At 41.2% G+C, this 17,579-nt stretch overlaps 2 protein-coding genes and 1 non-coding gene across 29 annotated transcripts in view; 1 reads left to right on the top strand and 2 right to left on the bottom strand.

Moving 5' to 3' along the window:
- The window catches only part of SYNJ1 (synaptojanin 1), a 104,069-nt gene extending 93,059 nt beyond the window's left edge, over positions 1-11,010 (bottom strand). For 13 of the 27 annotated variants that reach the window (XM_028845358.2, XM_028845360.2, XM_077995823.1 and 10 more), the window contains exons 1-2: positions 9,304-11,010; positions 8,130-8,275 (exon numbers count right to left, since the gene is read on the bottom strand). In XM_028845358.2, the coding sequence (XP_028701191.2) occupies positions 8,130-8,275; positions 9,304-9,398 (241 nt within the window). In that variant the 5' untranslated portion in view covers positions 9,399-11,010. Of the gene's footprint in view, positions 1-8,129; positions 8,276-9,168 lie in introns of all 27 variants that reach the window. The other 14 variants (XM_077995825.1, XM_015133008.3, XM_077995830.1 and 11 more) reach the window with 2 other exon arrangements.
- Positions 11,011-12,234: 1,224 nt separating this feature from the next.
- MIR7185 (microRNA mir-7185) lies at positions 12,235-12,292 on the top strand. Its single transcript, NR_128368.1, has one exon. It is a non-coding gene; the product is annotated as a microRNA mir-7185 (primary transcript).
- Positions 12,293-15,157: 2,865 nt separating this feature from the next.
- Positions 15,158-17,579, bottom strand: part of PAXBP1 (PAX3 and PAX7 binding protein 1) — a 37,640-nt gene continuing 35,218 nt past the window's right edge. Inside the window, exon 18 of the mRNA XM_001094648.5 lies at positions 15,158-16,319. Coding sequence (XP_001094648.2) covers positions 16,202-16,319 — 118 coding nt within the window. The 3' untranslated portion in view covers positions 15,158-16,201. The remainder of the gene's footprint in view (positions 16,320-17,579) is intronic.

Below are 17,579 nucleotides of genomic sequence, written 5' to 3'. Positions count from 1 at the left end.
CACACAATATACAGTAATACAATAGCTTCACAACAGCACAAACAATAATTACAGTAAAAAAATTAAATGGTAGGACTATGTCATTACAGCAGTTATCTTTCCATTCCTCAGTTTCCAAATCTCTGAAACACGGATAAAAGCACAATCTGAACTGAATGAAAAAAATTGTGTCAAATGCCACATCTCCTAAACTCTGTGCTAAGATGCCCCACAGCACTATAGCAAACTCCCAGGAAAGCTGCATATTTTAAACAGAAGGAAACACTGAGATTCTCAACACATGCTGGAAACCAGCCAAACTATTAACCTGAGGTGCTTCAGAGTTGTCATATTAGATTGCAGTGCATTCCTTGGATGATATATATTAGTGAAACTGGGTTTTTGCTGGCTGCTGTGATAAAAGCAAGTGTCACCTGAAAATCAATGTGGAACAGGAAATGAGGATGGCAATGTTCAATCTGTTCCAAGGTTTGAAAGCTATTCAGGCTGGGAGCAGTGGCTCATGCCTGTAATCCCAGAACTTTGGGAAGCCATGGTGGGCAGATCACCTGAGGTCAGGAGTTCAAGACCAGCCTGGCCAACATGGTGAAACCCCATCTCTACTAAAAATACAAAAATTAGCCAGGCGTGGTAGCAGGTGCCTGTAATCCCAGCTACTCAAGAGGCTGAGGCAGGAGAATTGCTTGAACCCAGAGGCAGAGGGTGCAATGAGCTGAGACCGTGCCATTGCACTCCAGCCTGGGTGACAAGAGTAAAACTCCATCTTAAAAAAAAAAAAAAAAAAGAAAAAGAAAAAAGAAAAAAAGAAAAGCTATTCAGTGCTCAGTGCTCAACAAGCACACACATCTCATTAGTAAACTGTGGTTATTTATGAAGAAAATAAATTTTCTATTTTTTTCTGCATTTTTTTTTTTGAACAGCTATAAAAGTTGTTGGGACACACATATTTATTGGACCTAACTATTTAATAAACAGAACTATTAAGTATTGTCTGTGGCAGAGGGGTGTTGTGAAAAACTTAACGAGGCCAGGCGCAGTGGCTCACACCTGTAATCCCAGGACTTTGGAAGGCCGAGGCGGGCGGATCACCTGAGGTCAGGAGTTCAAGACCAGCCTGACCAACATGGAGAAACCCCGTCTCTACTAAAAATTCAAAATTCGCCGGGCGTGGTGCCACATGCCTGTAATCCCAGCTACTTGCGAGGCTGAAGCAGGAGAACTGCTTGAACCCGGGAAGCAGAGGTTGTGGTGAGCCGAGATCACACCACTGCACTCCAGCCTGGGCAACAAGAGCGAAAGTCTCTTGAAAAAAAAAAAAAACTTAATGAGATAATAAGGTCACCATAAAACAATGAAGTTTAAAAACCTCTGGCTTAATGTTGTGACTGGCAGAATAAGCTTCCAGTAAGTGGTAGCCATTATCATTTCACTATGATTAGTCCTTTAACTATGCAGTTTTATAGAAAAGAGAGGATTATTTCGAATTCTGTAATAAAGATCTCAGAATATTATCCTATAGTATTATGACTTATATTTAGTATTATATATAGTATTATGACTTACATTGTAAGAAAAAATTAGGTAGACAAAGAATCTCATATGGACAACCTGGAGGAAAACCAGGTCCAGTGATATGGCCTTGCTATTTATAAAATGCATGATTTGAGTCCTAATCTGACTCAAATTATGCTACTTGAAAAGTCTGAAAATAATTTTACCACTAGACAGATAAAAGCAATTCATCCTTACTCCCATGTTAGCATGTAATATGGAAAAGAGCAAAAGTTTTAATTTTAAGAGTTAGGAATCCATGGCGTCACCTCACATCCCCATCTTTTACGTGACTTCTGTTTTTACAGTTATCCTCCATTTCCCATATGTTGACCTTTTCTTTACTCCATCTTCTATTTAGGACATAATTATGAAATGAATCATTCACTTTATTGAAGCCTGAGATGGGCTGTAGAACACTGAGACTGTAAATGTAACGCATGTATGTCGGACTGATGGCTTGTCCTTCTCCTGTGACAGTCTTTGTGTGTGTGTGTGTAAACTGTAGAAAGACTAAGAATAATGAATTGTACACAAAGCTGAGAGACATCTTTTATCTCTTAATAAACTGTTTCCAGGAAAAAAATATGTACCTATTTATAACTTGCTAACCATCACACAAGCCGCTTAAACTGGTAGATGCAGCAAACTAGTCACAGAGCTCACCTGCTACACTGACCCACTATTCCAAAGACATCGAATTGCAATTTAATCAAACATTTGCTGTACAAATACTTTTCAAAACTGAGTAATGCTAAAAATGGGTACACTACTAAAAAACATATTAACTGTTATCTAAGGGTAAGAACTTTTTAGAAGGTGTTTTAAATAAATAAATGCAACAGAAGAAATAAATAATGAAATTATTTTCTATTTTAAACAGGTAACTTTGAGGGCCTGGCGTGGTGGCTCACATCTATATTCTCAGCACTTTGGGAAGCTGAGGTGGGTGGATCACGAGGTCAGGAGTTCGAGACCAGCCTGGCCAACATGGTGAAACCCCGTCTCTACTAAAAATACAGAAAAATTAGCCAGGTGTGGTGGCGGACGACTGTGGTCCCAGCTACTTGGGAGGCTGAGGCAGGAGAACTGCTTGAACCCAGGAGGTGGAGGCTGCAGTGAGCCGAGATAGCACTACTGCACTCCAGTTTGGGTGACAGAGCAAGACTCCATCTTGGGGGAAAAAAAAAAGTAATTTTGAAACAAATTAATAGTACTTACAGAAATAATAAATAACATTTATCACAGACATTTCAAATTGGCATTTCAGAAGAACCTTAATAATCTGGGTAATAGTTATTTCCAATAGAATTTGTCAATAACAAATCTAAATAATGTGTAATATATGTCTTTTATATCAGCAGTTCAGTCAGATAACAATTCTTAAAAATATAGGAAATAGGCCAGGCGCGATGGCTCATGCCTGTAATCCCAGCACTTTGGGAGGCCAAGGTGGGCGGATCACCTGAGGTCGGGAGTTCGAGACCAGTCTGACCAACATGGAGAAATCCTGTCTCAACTAAAAATACAAAATTAGCTGGGTATAGTGGTGCATGCCTGTAATCCCAGCTAAGTACCTGGGAGGCTGAGGCAAGAGAATCACTTGAACCCGGGAGGCGGAGGTCGCGATGAGCCAAGATCGCGCCATTGCACTCCAGCCTGGGCAATAAGAATGAAACTCCATCTCAAAGAAAAAAAAAATACTCCATCTCAAAGAAAAAATAAATGTTATATATATATGTGTGTGTGTGTGTGTGTATGTATGTATCTATGTATGTATATGAAATAAGTGTTATAGGCTGGGCTTGGTGGCTCATGCCTATAATCCCAGCAATTTGGGAGGCCAAGGCAGGTGGATCACTTGAGTTCAGGAGTTCAGATCAGCCTGGCCAACATGGTGAAGCCTCATCTCTACTAAAAATACAAAACTTAGCTGGGCATGGTGGTGTGCACCTGTAGTCCCAGCTACTCAGGAAGCTGAGACACGAGAATCACTTGAACCCAGGAGGCGGAGGTTGTAGCGCACTGAGATCATAACACTGCACTCCAGCCTCAGCGACAGAGCAAGACTCTGCTCAAACAACAACAACAACAACAACAAAAATATACAGAAAAATACCTCATATTTTCAAACATAATAACTGCATGTTTATCAACTTTGTAATCTAGGTTAGTCTTTCCCTTACTGTCATTCATTTAATAATCACATTTTCTTCAAGTATGAGTAAAACACTACACTAAGCACTAAGACTGCAAATATTACTAAGACACACGGGCCTTTTCCTCAAGAAGCGCGGCATCCAGACACAGAACCTGAGCACATTTCCCCATGATATGAAGGCACTATACTCAAAGTGCTACAAGAATATTGGCACTTGGTTCAGCCTGAGAGTTTTAAGAAAACTACTTAGTAGCCCCACAAAAGACAACAGCATTAAAATTCTGGAAACATGGTTATTTTGGATGAAATCTGCAAGCCAAAAAAAAAAAAAGCAATCCCCTAATCTATCACAGAAAGGCCTATATACACTTTGCTCAGAAATGAGCATCACTATCTAATTATATCAGAACATCCAGGGGGCTGGAGCCCAGACACCAGTATTTGTAAAAGCTGCCCAGGTGACTATAACACTGATAATGTCATAACATCATGACCGATTTAAGCTTAGAATCCTATCAACATAAAGACAGTCTTGAGGCTGCATTAGTGAACACTCGGGTCCCTAAGGGGATCCATGGTCTGAGACTATTTTCATTGTATTTTTACTTGCAACCTTTTGGTATGTGCTAATAACATGAAAGATAAAGTTTCATGTTTGGTATCTCATGACACTTCAGCATAAGCCAAGAAAATTAAGTGATTGCTAATCCTCAACACTGTACGCTGATTAAAATGTCCGTTTAAAATTTACTCTTTAAAGTAAAGCCAGGGCAAGTAGAGACTTGAAATTAGGAACTTTGGGTACATAAAGACCAAGTCCTGCTAAGGTCACTTCCACCACCTATTTCCAAGAAAAACACCTACATATGAGCATTTAGACAGCAATAAAACCAGCACATAAGAAGTATGCGTCTTGGCTGGGAGCAGTGGCTCACACCTGTAATCCCAACACTTTGGGAGCCTGAGGCAGGTAGAGACCATGAACCCAGGAGTTTGAGATCAGCAGGTCAACATGGCGAAACCCCGTATCTACAAAAAATTACAAAAAAAAAAAAAAAAATTATCTGGGCATAGTGGTGTGCGCCTATAGTCCCAGCTACTCAGGAGGCTGAGGCAGAAGGATCAACTGAGCCCGGGAGTTCCCGGGAGTTCAATTACAGTGAGCCGTGATCATGCCACTGCACTCCAGACTGGGTGACAGAACAAGATCCTGTCTCAAAAAATAAAAACGAAAACAAAGTATGCACCTTGTGATACAGAGTAAGTTCTAGAGAAATGAAGGGAAGGCAGAGATAAAGGTGAGCTGGAGTGATTGGGGCAGAGTCTTACGAAGGAAGAAGACCCGAGGAGGACCTCAGTGGGACTGACAGGCTCAGATTAGAGAAGCAGCACTCTAACAGTCTTGGAGGAAGAAGGTGTAAAAAGCAACAGTATAATGAAGCTGAAAAAAGCATGGTGCTTGGGAAGGCACTGAGGAAACACCAGATCTCCTTAAAGGAGATCAACACTGGACAAATAACAGGTTGAGGAAAATAAACTTAATCTTGGTGAAAAACAGGGTTACACTTTGCTTTACTATAAAAAATGATTTTAGGGCCAGGCACAGTGGCTCATGCCTGTAATCCCAGCACTTTGGGAGGCTGAGGCAGGCGAATCACCTAGGGTCAGGAGTTCAAGACCAGCCTGGCCCATGGTGAAACCCAGTCTCTACTAAAAATACAAAAATTAGCTAGGCGTGGTGGCGCATGCCTGTAATTCCAGCTACTTGGGAGGCTGAGGCGGGAGAACCACTTGAACCCAGGAAGCGGAGGTTGCAGTGAGCCGAGATCACGCCACTGTGCTCCAGCCTGGGCAACAGAGTGAGACCCTGTCTCAAAAAACAAACAAACAAAACATGATTTTAGAAGATTCTACAGGTAGATGAATATGCAGAATGCACTGAAATTCAGGGAGCTGGGATTTTTGAAGATGAAGAGAACACATTGATATTTTCCAAGCACAGCTTCTGAATACAATAGGTATTTTTAAAGTGTGAAGATTTTAAAAGTGAACACTGTACAGCACAATACAAACCTTGGTATCACTCCAAAATGAAGGCCAAATTAATTTTAAAAGACAAATGACTTAAGAAAGTATTACTGTAAAGTTTATAGTAGGAAAGATAATGACATTCCAAGAGATTAGACATCCATTTATGTTAGCTTTATAGAAAGAGGCAATATTCCAACATTTTTTTTTCTGAATTACTCACATAGTCTAAATCTAATGCAAACAGAATAGTTTAGACAATATTTTAATATTCATTCTCCTTAGAATGCACATTAATGCCAAAATAAATGTTTTAGGGCCTTTTGGCAAAAACAAACCATTATTTGGCATAAAAGATGGCTGCTGGAGGTTTTGGAAATATGATTATTCTTAGGTTTCCTAACATTGGAGTAAAGTATAGCAATAATTCTAAAAACTATAAGTAATACACAGTTTGCAGCTGATAATGTGACTTGCTGTTATGAGTAATCATAAAGACACATTTAGAATTTATACAAGATTAGTAAGTCAGGTAATGTCATCAAAAAACACAAGCAGCTGAAAAATGCTTCCCATAGGAAAGCAAACATTCGCCCCCCCGCCAATTTTTTTTTTTTTTTTTTTGTTTTGTTTTGTTTTGAGACGGAGTCTCGCTCTGTCGCCCAGGCTGGAGTGCAGTGGCCGGATCTCAGCTCACTGCAAGCTCCGCCTCCCGGGTTTACTCCATTCTCCTGCCTCAGCCTCCCAAGTAGCTGGGACTACAGGCGCCCGCCACCTCGCCCGGCTAGTTTTTTATGTATTTTTAGTAGAGACGGGGTTTCACCGTGTTCGCCAGGATGGTCTCGATCTCCTGACCTTGTGATCCGCCTGTCTCGGCCTCCCAAAGTGCTGGGATTACAGGCTTGAGCCACCGCGCCCGGCCCAAATATTTTTATTAAGAATTCCTCAGTATAAGAATTACACTTGTATAAAAATATATGCAATGGAAATTAATACTGTACTAAGGTACAGTTTGATTTAAATCCAAAAAACAACTTGAAGTAATTACGCCCATACTGATTGAGTATAGTCAATATTATTTATACTTATTTCTTAGAACTAGAGCCCCTTCTCCTTCATTCAAAAACTTATGTACCAAATATATATTTCTTATACACTGTTCTTTGCTTCTTTTCGTTATGTCACTATCTTTTTCCCCATCAGATGCAATTGTACTATTTTAGTCAAGTTAACACTTTAACTGACATTAATACTCTATATGCAAACAGTGTGGTCTTAAGCTCTTCATTTACTGAGGCTGGAGAAAGCTTAGTAGTTTAAGATATTTAAGGGCTTATATTTGTAAGTATGCCTTTCAAACACTATTTTTAATTTATAAGGATATAATCAGTAACTAAACTAATCCTAACACTAGGATTATCTGCCTAATTCATATATATATAATCATATACTTTTTTTTTCTTTTTAATTTTTGAAACAGGGTCTCACTGTGATGCCCAAGCTGGAGGGCAGCGGCGAGATCAAGGCTCACTGCAGTCTCGACCTTCCAGACTCAATCAATCCGCCCAACTCAGCCTCCTGAGTAGCCGGGACTAAAGGTGCACACGACGAGACCGGACTAATTTTTGTATTTTTTGTACAGAAAGGGTTTCACCACGCTGCCAAGACTGGTCTCAAACTCCCTGCCTCAAGCGATCTGTCCCCCTTGGCCTCCTAAAGTGCTAGCACTACAGGCATGAGCCTCCACACCTGGCATATCTTACATTAAGAAAGAAACATAGTATTCAAATTAATTTTAATTTCATCCATCTGCCCCTAAAATAACTCAGATCTTACTAATATATTTTTATTGTGGTACAATAGTCCTTTTCTTTAAATTAGACTATCAAAATACTTTTTAAAATAATACAAAATCAATCATGAATCTCACATGAAAATCTAGAGGTTGTTTACAATTCCCTTAATGAAAACATAACGGCCATAACATAAATACTCCAACAATATTGGATAACATTAGAAAATACCTACTACTATAACTGACCTACCAGTAAATATGTCAAGCAAGACATCGTATGGGTTTATGTGATCTATGATACAAACTGCAACAATATTTCTTTGGAAAAAAAATTTACTTTTAGAAGCAGCAGCAGAACCCAAGAAAGCAAAATCCTGCACCAAAACTGGCATCGTCCTGCACCCCCCCTCAACAAAAACCTGTTAACAAAAAGTTTACAGGAAAATAAGTTTGATTAAAAGGAAATACAAGCATAATCTGCTAGAGGAAATACAGCGAAAGGGTTGTTGGGCTCTTTTCTAAAAATGGTTGCATCTGAATTATTTCAAATCAAAGCAGAGACCATGATAAATTGGGCTCTAACAGATGACTTACAGAGCACAGCGACGGCCCCAGACTCGAACATGAGACATTCTTCCTTATGCCTAGTTTCCACTATGAGGCTGAAAGGTGGGGGATCCAATTTGTGATAGATCCGGAATCCTTTACTGAACGCCATTCTCCTTTCTTCGGAGGCAGCCCTGTGGAAACCAAGCAAAGCAAAGCAAATGAAGCTGATGTTTCCTTCTGCAGCAAGGACTGCAAAGCATCCAAAAGTCCCTCCCTGCCAGGTTTTGATGGGGGGTTGGGGTGGGGAAAAAACAGACAGCTCAGGGAGAAAATGGCTTATTCCAAAAGATAAGTCGTCACTTAATTTTACCAAAAAGCAAGAGGAAAAGCTACCAATTCTCATACCAAGGCAAGACAAGGTTTTAGCACTGTAAGTCCATCAACGGTTTGGTTGAGTTTCCCGTTTAATTTATGCTTACTGAAAGGAAAAATTTTGAGCGTATTTCGTTCGGAGTTGTTTATCAGCTTCCTGCTTCAAGATCTGTCACTACGTTGAAAGGGAACCGATTTGGAAACTTCAAGCAGTTCCTTCGAGGGGAAAGGAGCGGAGGTGGGAGGGAAGGGTGACAAGGCTGGTTCAAAGCTCCTTAGGGGGCAGGAGGAGGAAAAGGATTATTCTACGCGACAGGCTCTCCCGGGGGTGGCGACGAAGGGCAAGGGAAACAGCACAGGTTACCACCGCCTCCCCTGCCCCGGGCTACCGTCGGCTCGGGGGACGGCAGGCGGGGCCGAAAAATACGAATGGCCACCCGGGAAGAGTCATGACTCGGGGCACCGACCCGACTGGGGCTCCTCGGGGTCCCGGGAAGTCGACTGCCCGGGAAAACGGCTCCTTCTCAGAAAGACTGAAGAGCCGAGAAGCCCAAACCCTCCATTTATGCGCCAGAAGAGATGACCCGGCGCCCAGGCGGATTCAGTTCGTTCCCGCGGGCAGGCTGACAGCCGCTGTCACCAGCCCCCAGCCTGACGCGGCGCCCTGCACACAACCCGTGGTCTCCTCACAACCGCGCCCGCTCTCCCGCACCCCGGCTGCTCGCGGTCGCCCCTCACCGCTCCCGCTGAGGCTGCGGAGGCAGAGGCTGGTCTTGGAGGCGTCCGCCCGCCCGGCTGCCGGTGGGTCTGGCCGCGGCCGCTCCCCGCCCCCCGCCGGCTTGCTCACCCCTTCCTCCGGCTCCTCCTCCTCCTTCTCCCGCAGCCGCCGCCACTGCCTCCAGAAGCGTCACTTCCGCTCCAGCAGGCCCATCTCTTCCGCATTGCGCCGCGGCAGCGGGCGGAAGATCCGCCCCTCACGAGGGAAGGGGCGGGGCGTCAGGAGAGAGATCACGCCCACTCTGCGCCTACCGGCCAGGCCGGGCACCAGCGGGCGGCCAGAGCCTCAGTCTCCAGCGACCTTCGCCTCCTGCTGCCGCCCCCAGGCCGAGCTGCGATCCCACCGCCGGGGGTGCAAGGAGAGGGAAGATCTGGCCTCTTTGGTCCCTTTGCGTGGGCTCTTCAGAGCGTGAGCGCCGGGGAGGGACTCAGGAGAAAAGCTTGGGGGGCTGCGTATTGCTGCTCCCCAAGCTGGGCGTCAGGACCACCCCCTGCCGCCCCCACCGGCCTGACGGGAGAGGAGGGAGGGCTCGGTATGGTCGGCTCGCCTAGCCAACTAGGTGGCGCCTGAAGAGCTGTCCATGGTGTCGACAGCCCAGCAAATGGCACCGAGTTCCTAGTCTGAGTGTCGGGGTAGGTAGCAGAAGAAAAACTAATGCCTGCTCTGGGACAGTTCTGTTCGGTGCCTTTTCTTGTGTGTTCTGGAGCTCACAGGGTGCTATCGAAGAGTGTTCAGGTGTATACGATGGAGAGTGGGAAGTCACAAACCAGGATCTCAAGGCTGAGTCCAACAAAACATGGCTGTAGGGAGGCCACTACAGCTGTGGTTGTCACTGATGGATGAATAGCTTTTGCCAACTGTGGAATTTAGTGACTAAAGGCACCTGACCCTTTTATCGCATCCTCATTTTTCAACAAATCGTGCTTCCTGGCTAATATCAGCGTGTCCCATAGATTTATTTCTGCTTCCATTGAATAGACCTAATAAGTATGAGAATGAAGTCAAAGCCAACAGGGCAGAAAGGAATTGAAAACCTGAAGAACCCAGCACTCAAACTGTCTCCACTTGCCTTTGCTCTTTGTTTACCTCTTCTCCTTCTGGTTTTTAACAGCCAAAGCAGAATTTAAATTTGGTTATGTTGCAAAAATCATTTCCCTCTTCAGGCCCTGTCATGTGACTTGATTTTTTCATCCATTTTAGAGAAGCTGCACCCACCCTGGTTTCAGGACACGGAACTAAATTTATTAGAAAAGAAGCCACTTCAAGTCATGAAGGAGAAATACAAAGATTCTTGGATTTCGTTGTAAGAACTAGAGGGGGTTTCTATCTCAGTACTGTCTCAGAAAAAAAACTGTCGATATCACATGCGTTGCTTGAGAGGTACCTTTTATGACAACTGAAATCACTCAGTTTCAAGAGGAGTTGGGGACTGGAACCAAACTAACTTACTCCAAAGCCCAAAATCTTTTCCACCATGCCTGTGTGTCTGTAAGGCTACACTAGAAACGCATCCTTTCTTACAGTGTGAAGCATGGGTACTAAGCTCTTTTAGGAACAGGTGTTCTGCGTATTCCTGGTTCCTTTTTATTTGGAACTAAGGAGATTTAGGTCAAAATTTCTGGGTTGTGGGTTGGAATTCCTGCTTCTTTCTTCAAATTAAACTGGGGGGTAGCAAGACTCTTATTCCTAGATTGTTAGACAGCCACAGCTTTTCCACATCTCATTTTAGTCATGAAAAGACATGCCCAGAGTTTGAAAAACATAAAGGCAATTTGACTAGTGGCTTGACTGGTTCTATCTTCTTTTTCTCGTCCCTCTTTCCTATTTATACTTCTACTTTTGTTACAGCATTTGACAATAGCTGGAAAAATTTTCACTGACCTTGAAATGTCTTTGGGGTAGGGTGACTTAAAATATAGGTTAAGTGGCATACACAGATTTCTTAGTGAGATCCTAAGGGCCTACAGAGACAGGCTGACACCAACTCAACCCTTGAAACTGAGCAATGAAGAGCCTGTGGGAGGCTAAAAAATGCTGCTTCAAAAAGATGTCCTTGTCTGTGAATGTTAATTTAGGTTAATTTGCAGATTTGATTAAGGGTCTTGAGATTATTTTGGATTATCCAGGTGGGCTCTAGGGCCCTAGATGCAATCACAAGTGTCCTTATAACAGGGAGGCAGAGGAAAATTAAACATGCACACACGAGAGAGAGAGAGAGAGAGAGAGAGAGAGAGAGAGAGAGAGAGAGAGAGAGAAAGTAATATGAAGACAGCAGCAGAGATTGGAGCTTGGCAATAGCCAAGCTATGTCAGCAGCCGTCAGAAGTTGGAAGAGGCAAGGAAGGATTTGAGCCTAGAGCCTTCGGAAAGAGCATGGCCCTGTTGATTCTGGCCTCCAGAACTGTGAGAAAATATATTTTTGTTGTTTTAAACCACCCAGTTTGTGGTAATTTGTAACACCAGCTACAAGAAATCAACACAAGGCTGATGTGACTTTCCATCAGGAGAGAGACAGCCCCAGGTAGGTGTTTCAGATATCACATCCAATAGAACAAATTAAAGACAAACACCCTAAATTTTCAATGTTGATTTGTGAGCAAGTTATTTCTCCTATGGGTAACTCTCGTTGAAATATGCAATTCATTATGTGGAAACATGGAATTGTTATTTCCATAGGTTTAAAAAAAAAACCTCACATAGTGGCAACATATGGCCCAACCTAATAGTATGTCCCAGGCAGACTATACAAGAATTTACGTATTTACAGATGATTAATGATAATCCCAAATAATCACATTAAAAAACTATATCAAGTGCATGGCTATAAATTTTGACAGGTGATTACTATGTGAATTAGTAGTAGTACCTGCTTTTCTCTTTTGTCTGGCTTTTTTTTTGTTGTCAAAAATGCTAGACAACATGGAAAATCAGGGAAATAGTCACAATCTGATTCAGTAACCTTTAACAGCTTCTTCTCAGGTTACATAGGCTAACTTTTATATCAGGATCAGGATCTGCAGAGCAATTAGTATAGTGCTCTGCAGATCCTGGTCCTAATATAGTATAGTATAGCAGGATCTGCAGACCCTAGTTGTACCTGGCCATACTCCCCACCAATGACTGAGAAAGAAATGGCTCATTGTTCAAGAGAAAACAGTGGTCTTGAAAGACAACACAACAGTAGGTTACAAAGAGCATTAACTTTTTCTTTAAAGAAATTCAATGTAACCAGTGAAGGATGAGATTTTAAATTAGAAAAATGGAAATCCTATGAATAAAAAACTAGTAAGCTCGAGAGCAGAATCACTGTTGGGGAAAAAAAAAAACTGAAAAATAACTTGCAGGTACCATAGACAGGAAATTGCCACTAGAGCAAACAGGAAACTTGTGATAGATAAAAATGAAGTGTTTTCATTTGGAACAAGAGACCAACTGAAGAGAGATCAAGTGAAGGGGGTTTATTTTAATGACACACAAGGATTCTTGTGGAAATCAAAGTGCCGGAGCCAAAAACAGGGCTCAACCTTCAAGATTAGAGTTGTGTTCAAGGTGTTCAAGTTGACTCTGGGTCCCACAAAGCAACAGCAATTTCACTAAGGTTACGCGTAAAAGGTAAGCTTTCATGATCAAAATGTTTTTGCAAAGTAGCTTAGAATGGTTTCTGCAGTGTTTTGTCAAAACTTTTCTCATATATTTTCCTAAAGATATTTAACAAGATCCTAAGAAGTCATCTGCTAGGGATTCTCATTGTACTGAATGATTGTATCCTTTAAGCCTCTGGAGTTAGGACTCACAGGAACCCAGTACAAATTACCGGGGGCTAGAGTCCAGAAGCAGGCCAGGGGCCCGTCTACATTGCACTTCGATATCAATCCCATATAACAATATTCAGCCTGTGTTTGGGCAGTATGAAGCAGCCCTTAGCAGCTGTGAACCCCATATCCATGGACAGTTTCAGTTCTGGAGGGCAGTCTTCAAAACATTTATGAAAGTACAAGACCTCCCAAACATTCAGATATATTTAATTTTTCTTCCTACATGTAGTGCCAGTGTTTTTCTCGTTTTCATTTACTTGAAACAACAAATCAAATGTTTTGTCATAATCAGTGAATGGCAAGACTCCCTTTATTACACAGGTATTACCATGTTAGAGATAAGAAGAGCTCTTATAACCATAAACAACCACTACAATGTAGCAACTTACAGCTTCCTATTTTATATTGCAGCTCTGTAACATTTGACCATTTTTGTAAGGGTTTCATGATTTCAAGGACGATTATTAGCACTTTCCATTTTTGGCCAATTCTGGATGCTGGTAATGTTACCACTGCAGGCAACGATGGCTCTACTCAACTGAAGACCTCTTGTAGGCAATGTGGACCATATCTGCTTTCCTGCCTGAGAGATTAGCAAATTGGGTTTAGTGATCATGAAATTCTCTCAGATCTCATATTAGCAAGGAGACCCTGGTTGTACTTGTCAGGGCTGCCAGTTGGCCCTGCTGAAACTTTAGAACTGCACCAATGTCTAAGACTTTCATCCCTCCCTCCTTCCTTCACACAGGTGAAACCTGCCTGCCTGACAGCTTTCCCAGCCTCCTCCAGGCTCCCCTGTTTTCTCTTATACACATTCCCCCCCAGTAAACTTCTTGTACATTTAATGCCATCTCAGTGTCTGCTCCCAAGAGGACCCCAACTGACTCACTGGGGCATTTAACCTCCAATTCCTTTCCTCCCTTGGCTGAGATCTGTTCCAAGAAGTATCTCCAGGACACTCCAGCCTGTTGCACAGGCCAAAGAAAAGCCCTCAGGCAGAGGAGCAAGTACTTGCAAGAGGACACCAGTGGCAAGAACAGGGACATGGTGAGACATCAACATCATTGGCTACAGTAGTACTAGTCACTCTTGACTCTGTTGTTTCAATAGTTTTCCTTCTCAAAAACATTTGTCACCTATTTTGGAGTTAATTCAGAGGACTGCTCCAAAAGAAAAAACTAAAAAGTAAAACCAGCTTTATTAAAATGGTTCTGGATTTATCTTTTGAGAATTCCTTTCATAAGAAATAATGTCCTTAAGCTATATCAGGAATAAAAATGTTCTGCTTGAGATAGAAAAACCATTGGTTTTATGTACCCTACATCAAATTCCTAGTGTGATGTTCAAACCCATTTCTGAAACCTATAGCCTGATAGATTTCATAGGATAAAAAGCCTGAGTTTAAGAGTTCTTAAAAGCAGAGTAATTAGTCTAATGGGTTTGGAAATAATATGCAGTTTAAGGCCTAAATGATCTGCATGTGATACATATACATGTTTATATGTTTTATTCTACTTAAAATGAGGAATAGGTGTTCTGACTTTAATTCTACTTAGTAGGCCAGTAAGGTGTAACAGAAAATTCATCCAGAATGAATACTGTTTTGGTTTGGCTGTTTCCCAACCCAGTCGCACCTTGAATTGTAATAATCCCCACATGTCAAGGGCAGGACCAGGTGGAGATAGCTGAATCATGGCAGGTGGTTTCTGCCATGCTGTTCTCCTGCTAGTGAGTTCTCATGAAATCTCATGGTTTTATAAGGGGCTTCCCCCTTCCCTCGACACTCATTCTTTCTGTTGCCACCCTGTGAAGATGTGCCTTTCGTCATGATTGTAAGTTTCCTGAGGCCTTCCCACCCATGCAGAACTGTGAGTCAATTAAACCGCTTCATAAATTACCTAGTCTTGGGTATGTCCCTATAGCAGCCTGAGAATGAACTAATACAAAGATGTAGGGATAAGATAAAATTAACAGAGGAAAAAGAGTGCATGACACTGTTCTGCATATTATGTTCTGATCAAGGGTACACATGGGCCTGCTCATAGTCCCACTTTATTAGTCATTTGAAATGCTGCAAACTTAGTCATCAGGAAAATACAACAAAGGATATATTTAAAAATTAATTTAATGCTTGGCTAAAGCTTAATTACATATATAATTATCAAACGATAGTCCTTAATTTCCAAAAAATTCCTCTTTTGAAAATCACAGAATCAGAAAGCATAAACTTTAAAACAAGTTCTTTGAATATTTACAATGTGATATAAACATTATAGAAGACCATGGATATTAAATTGCCTGGGTGTGGCTAATCAGCAAGGCGTATTCTTTATTGCATATTTAACTCACATATGTGGGATTTTAAATATGACAGACTACTAAAATTCAAATGCATGTATGTGCAAGCTGGGCAGGGAGTAAAATCATGAATGAGACAGGACGGTCAGCCCAAAACCATGCAATTAGGTTGTGGGTTTATTATTCTCAAAAGTGAAATTTCTATGTTCCATTTGAAAGTATGTTGCATGTATCATTTAGCATTCACATTAAACCCACATTTGACTCTAACGCTGATTCAAGGAAAAAAGTTCAACATTCACTCAACGACTAAGTCCACAACTCAACTCTCAATGTTAAGGCAGCACAGCTACAGTGATAGCAACGCTAACCAAAAGGTAATGAACATTTAGTCACTTGCCAGCCCTTTTGTTACAACAGTGTAGTAATTTCCCTAAGACAATTTGCTACCGGATAATTTTCTGCTGTTAAAAGGCTTCCTCTGTAGAAAAACACCACAAATTTCCAGTGTGAAAGTAAATCCATGGTGGTATAAATATATATATGCATAATTACACAATTTACACTGCACACATCGTTTACAGGGGACAATTAACTGAGAGGGTTAATTTAAATGACCATACAAAATACTTCTGTAAACAAAGTATGATAGGCAGTAAACATTCATAGACTCCTAGAAATAATCTGAATTCCTTTCATTCTGAAGAAATATCATTTAAGGACACAGTATTGAATATAATGTTTTTTGTATTAAAACAAGAATCGCTATTTTACAGTTTAAGAAACTTTACATATATACAAAATTTACACATTGGGAATGGTAATCAAGCAAATAGGTTTTTCAGTCTCACAGATCTATTTTCCTTCAATCAAAGACTTAAATTCTTTCACATTGTGGTCACTTGCAACAGACATAGCATGATCCAAAGCTCGAACACTTGCAAGGAGTTTTACTATCTGTTTTATGTTTTCCCTAAAAGAAAAACATATAGCAGCATCTCATTAATTAGTACATCTAAGAGAAAATTTGCTACTGATTTCATGGCTATTTTAGAGCTTCTGCAATCAATTTTTCCAAGCACACATTTTCAAAGAAGGGAAACATATATACAAGCTACAGCACGTAGGGAAAAAAAAAAAAGCCTGGGCGCGGTGGCTCACGCTTGTAATCCCAGCACTTTGGGAGGCTGAGGCGTGTGGATCACCTGAGCTCAGGAGTTCAAGACCAGCCTGGCCAACATGGTGAAACCCCGTCTCTACTAAAATTAAAAAAAAGAAAAAAAGTTTACATTTATCCATATAAAACAAAACTTACATATGTTTAAATGACTAGCCCAGAGACAGGGGACCCATTTTAAAAAAAAACAAAATTCATTGAGATCAATGAGTTTCATTAATATTGCGAAAGAAAAGAAAGCAATCTGTTTTCAAACTACTTCAGAGGCCTGTCTCCCATTCCTTCTCAAACAAGAGTCCTGGCTCTTTCAGCATATACCTGGAACACAAAGGGTATTTGTGTCTTTTCATCACTAATCCATCAAGATCCAGCGTAATTTCCACTCCACCAAAATTCACTAAATAAAGTATAATCTGACTTTCCTTATCACCCCAGCTAGAAGGCATTCTGCTTTCTTATTAGGAAGTAATCCTCAAATTTTAGAACACATTAGAATTACCTAGAGAATTGCTGAAATGCAGATCATCCCTGGCCCCACCCCAAGAGTTCTATTCAGCAGGCCCACAGTGGGGCCTGAGAACTTGCAAGTCTATCAAGCTCCCAGTATCATGCTGATACTGCTGGTCTAGGGACCACACTTTAAGAATGACTGTTTTAACAGTTAGCTTAAACCACTCATAAGAAACAAGACATAATATGACATTAGTAATTGTCACATCTCTTCTATAGAATTGTAGTAAGCACCTATTAGGGAAGAATTAGAATTTGCAAAACTTGGCAACCCACGTGAAACCTGCTTTATATGCATTGCACAAAGCAGGTGCTTACATAGCTGTTAAAGTTCTTTTCTGTAGAAAAGTAAACACTATTTGTTAACTCCCAAACAGAAACACTGTTAAATGTATGTAAATCAAAGTTTAAAATGTGATAAAACTTATCTAGTAGAAAACAACACACTGAGAAAAAATGTTAGTGCCAACAAATAACAAAATGGCACACACTAAGAACAAAATCAAATCAACCAAAACCTGCCAAAGAATTTTACCATTAAAATCT

Source organism: Macaca mulatta, chromosome 3 (genome assembly GCF_049350105.2).
Source record: "Macaca mulatta isolate MMU2019108-1 chromosome 3, T2T-MMU8v2.0, whole genome shotgun sequence".
Classification (NCBI taxonomy): Eukaryota; Metazoa; Chordata; class Mammalia; order Primates; family Cercopithecidae; genus Macaca; species Macaca mulatta.
This window is presented reverse-complemented; position numbering and strand designations above follow the sequence as displayed.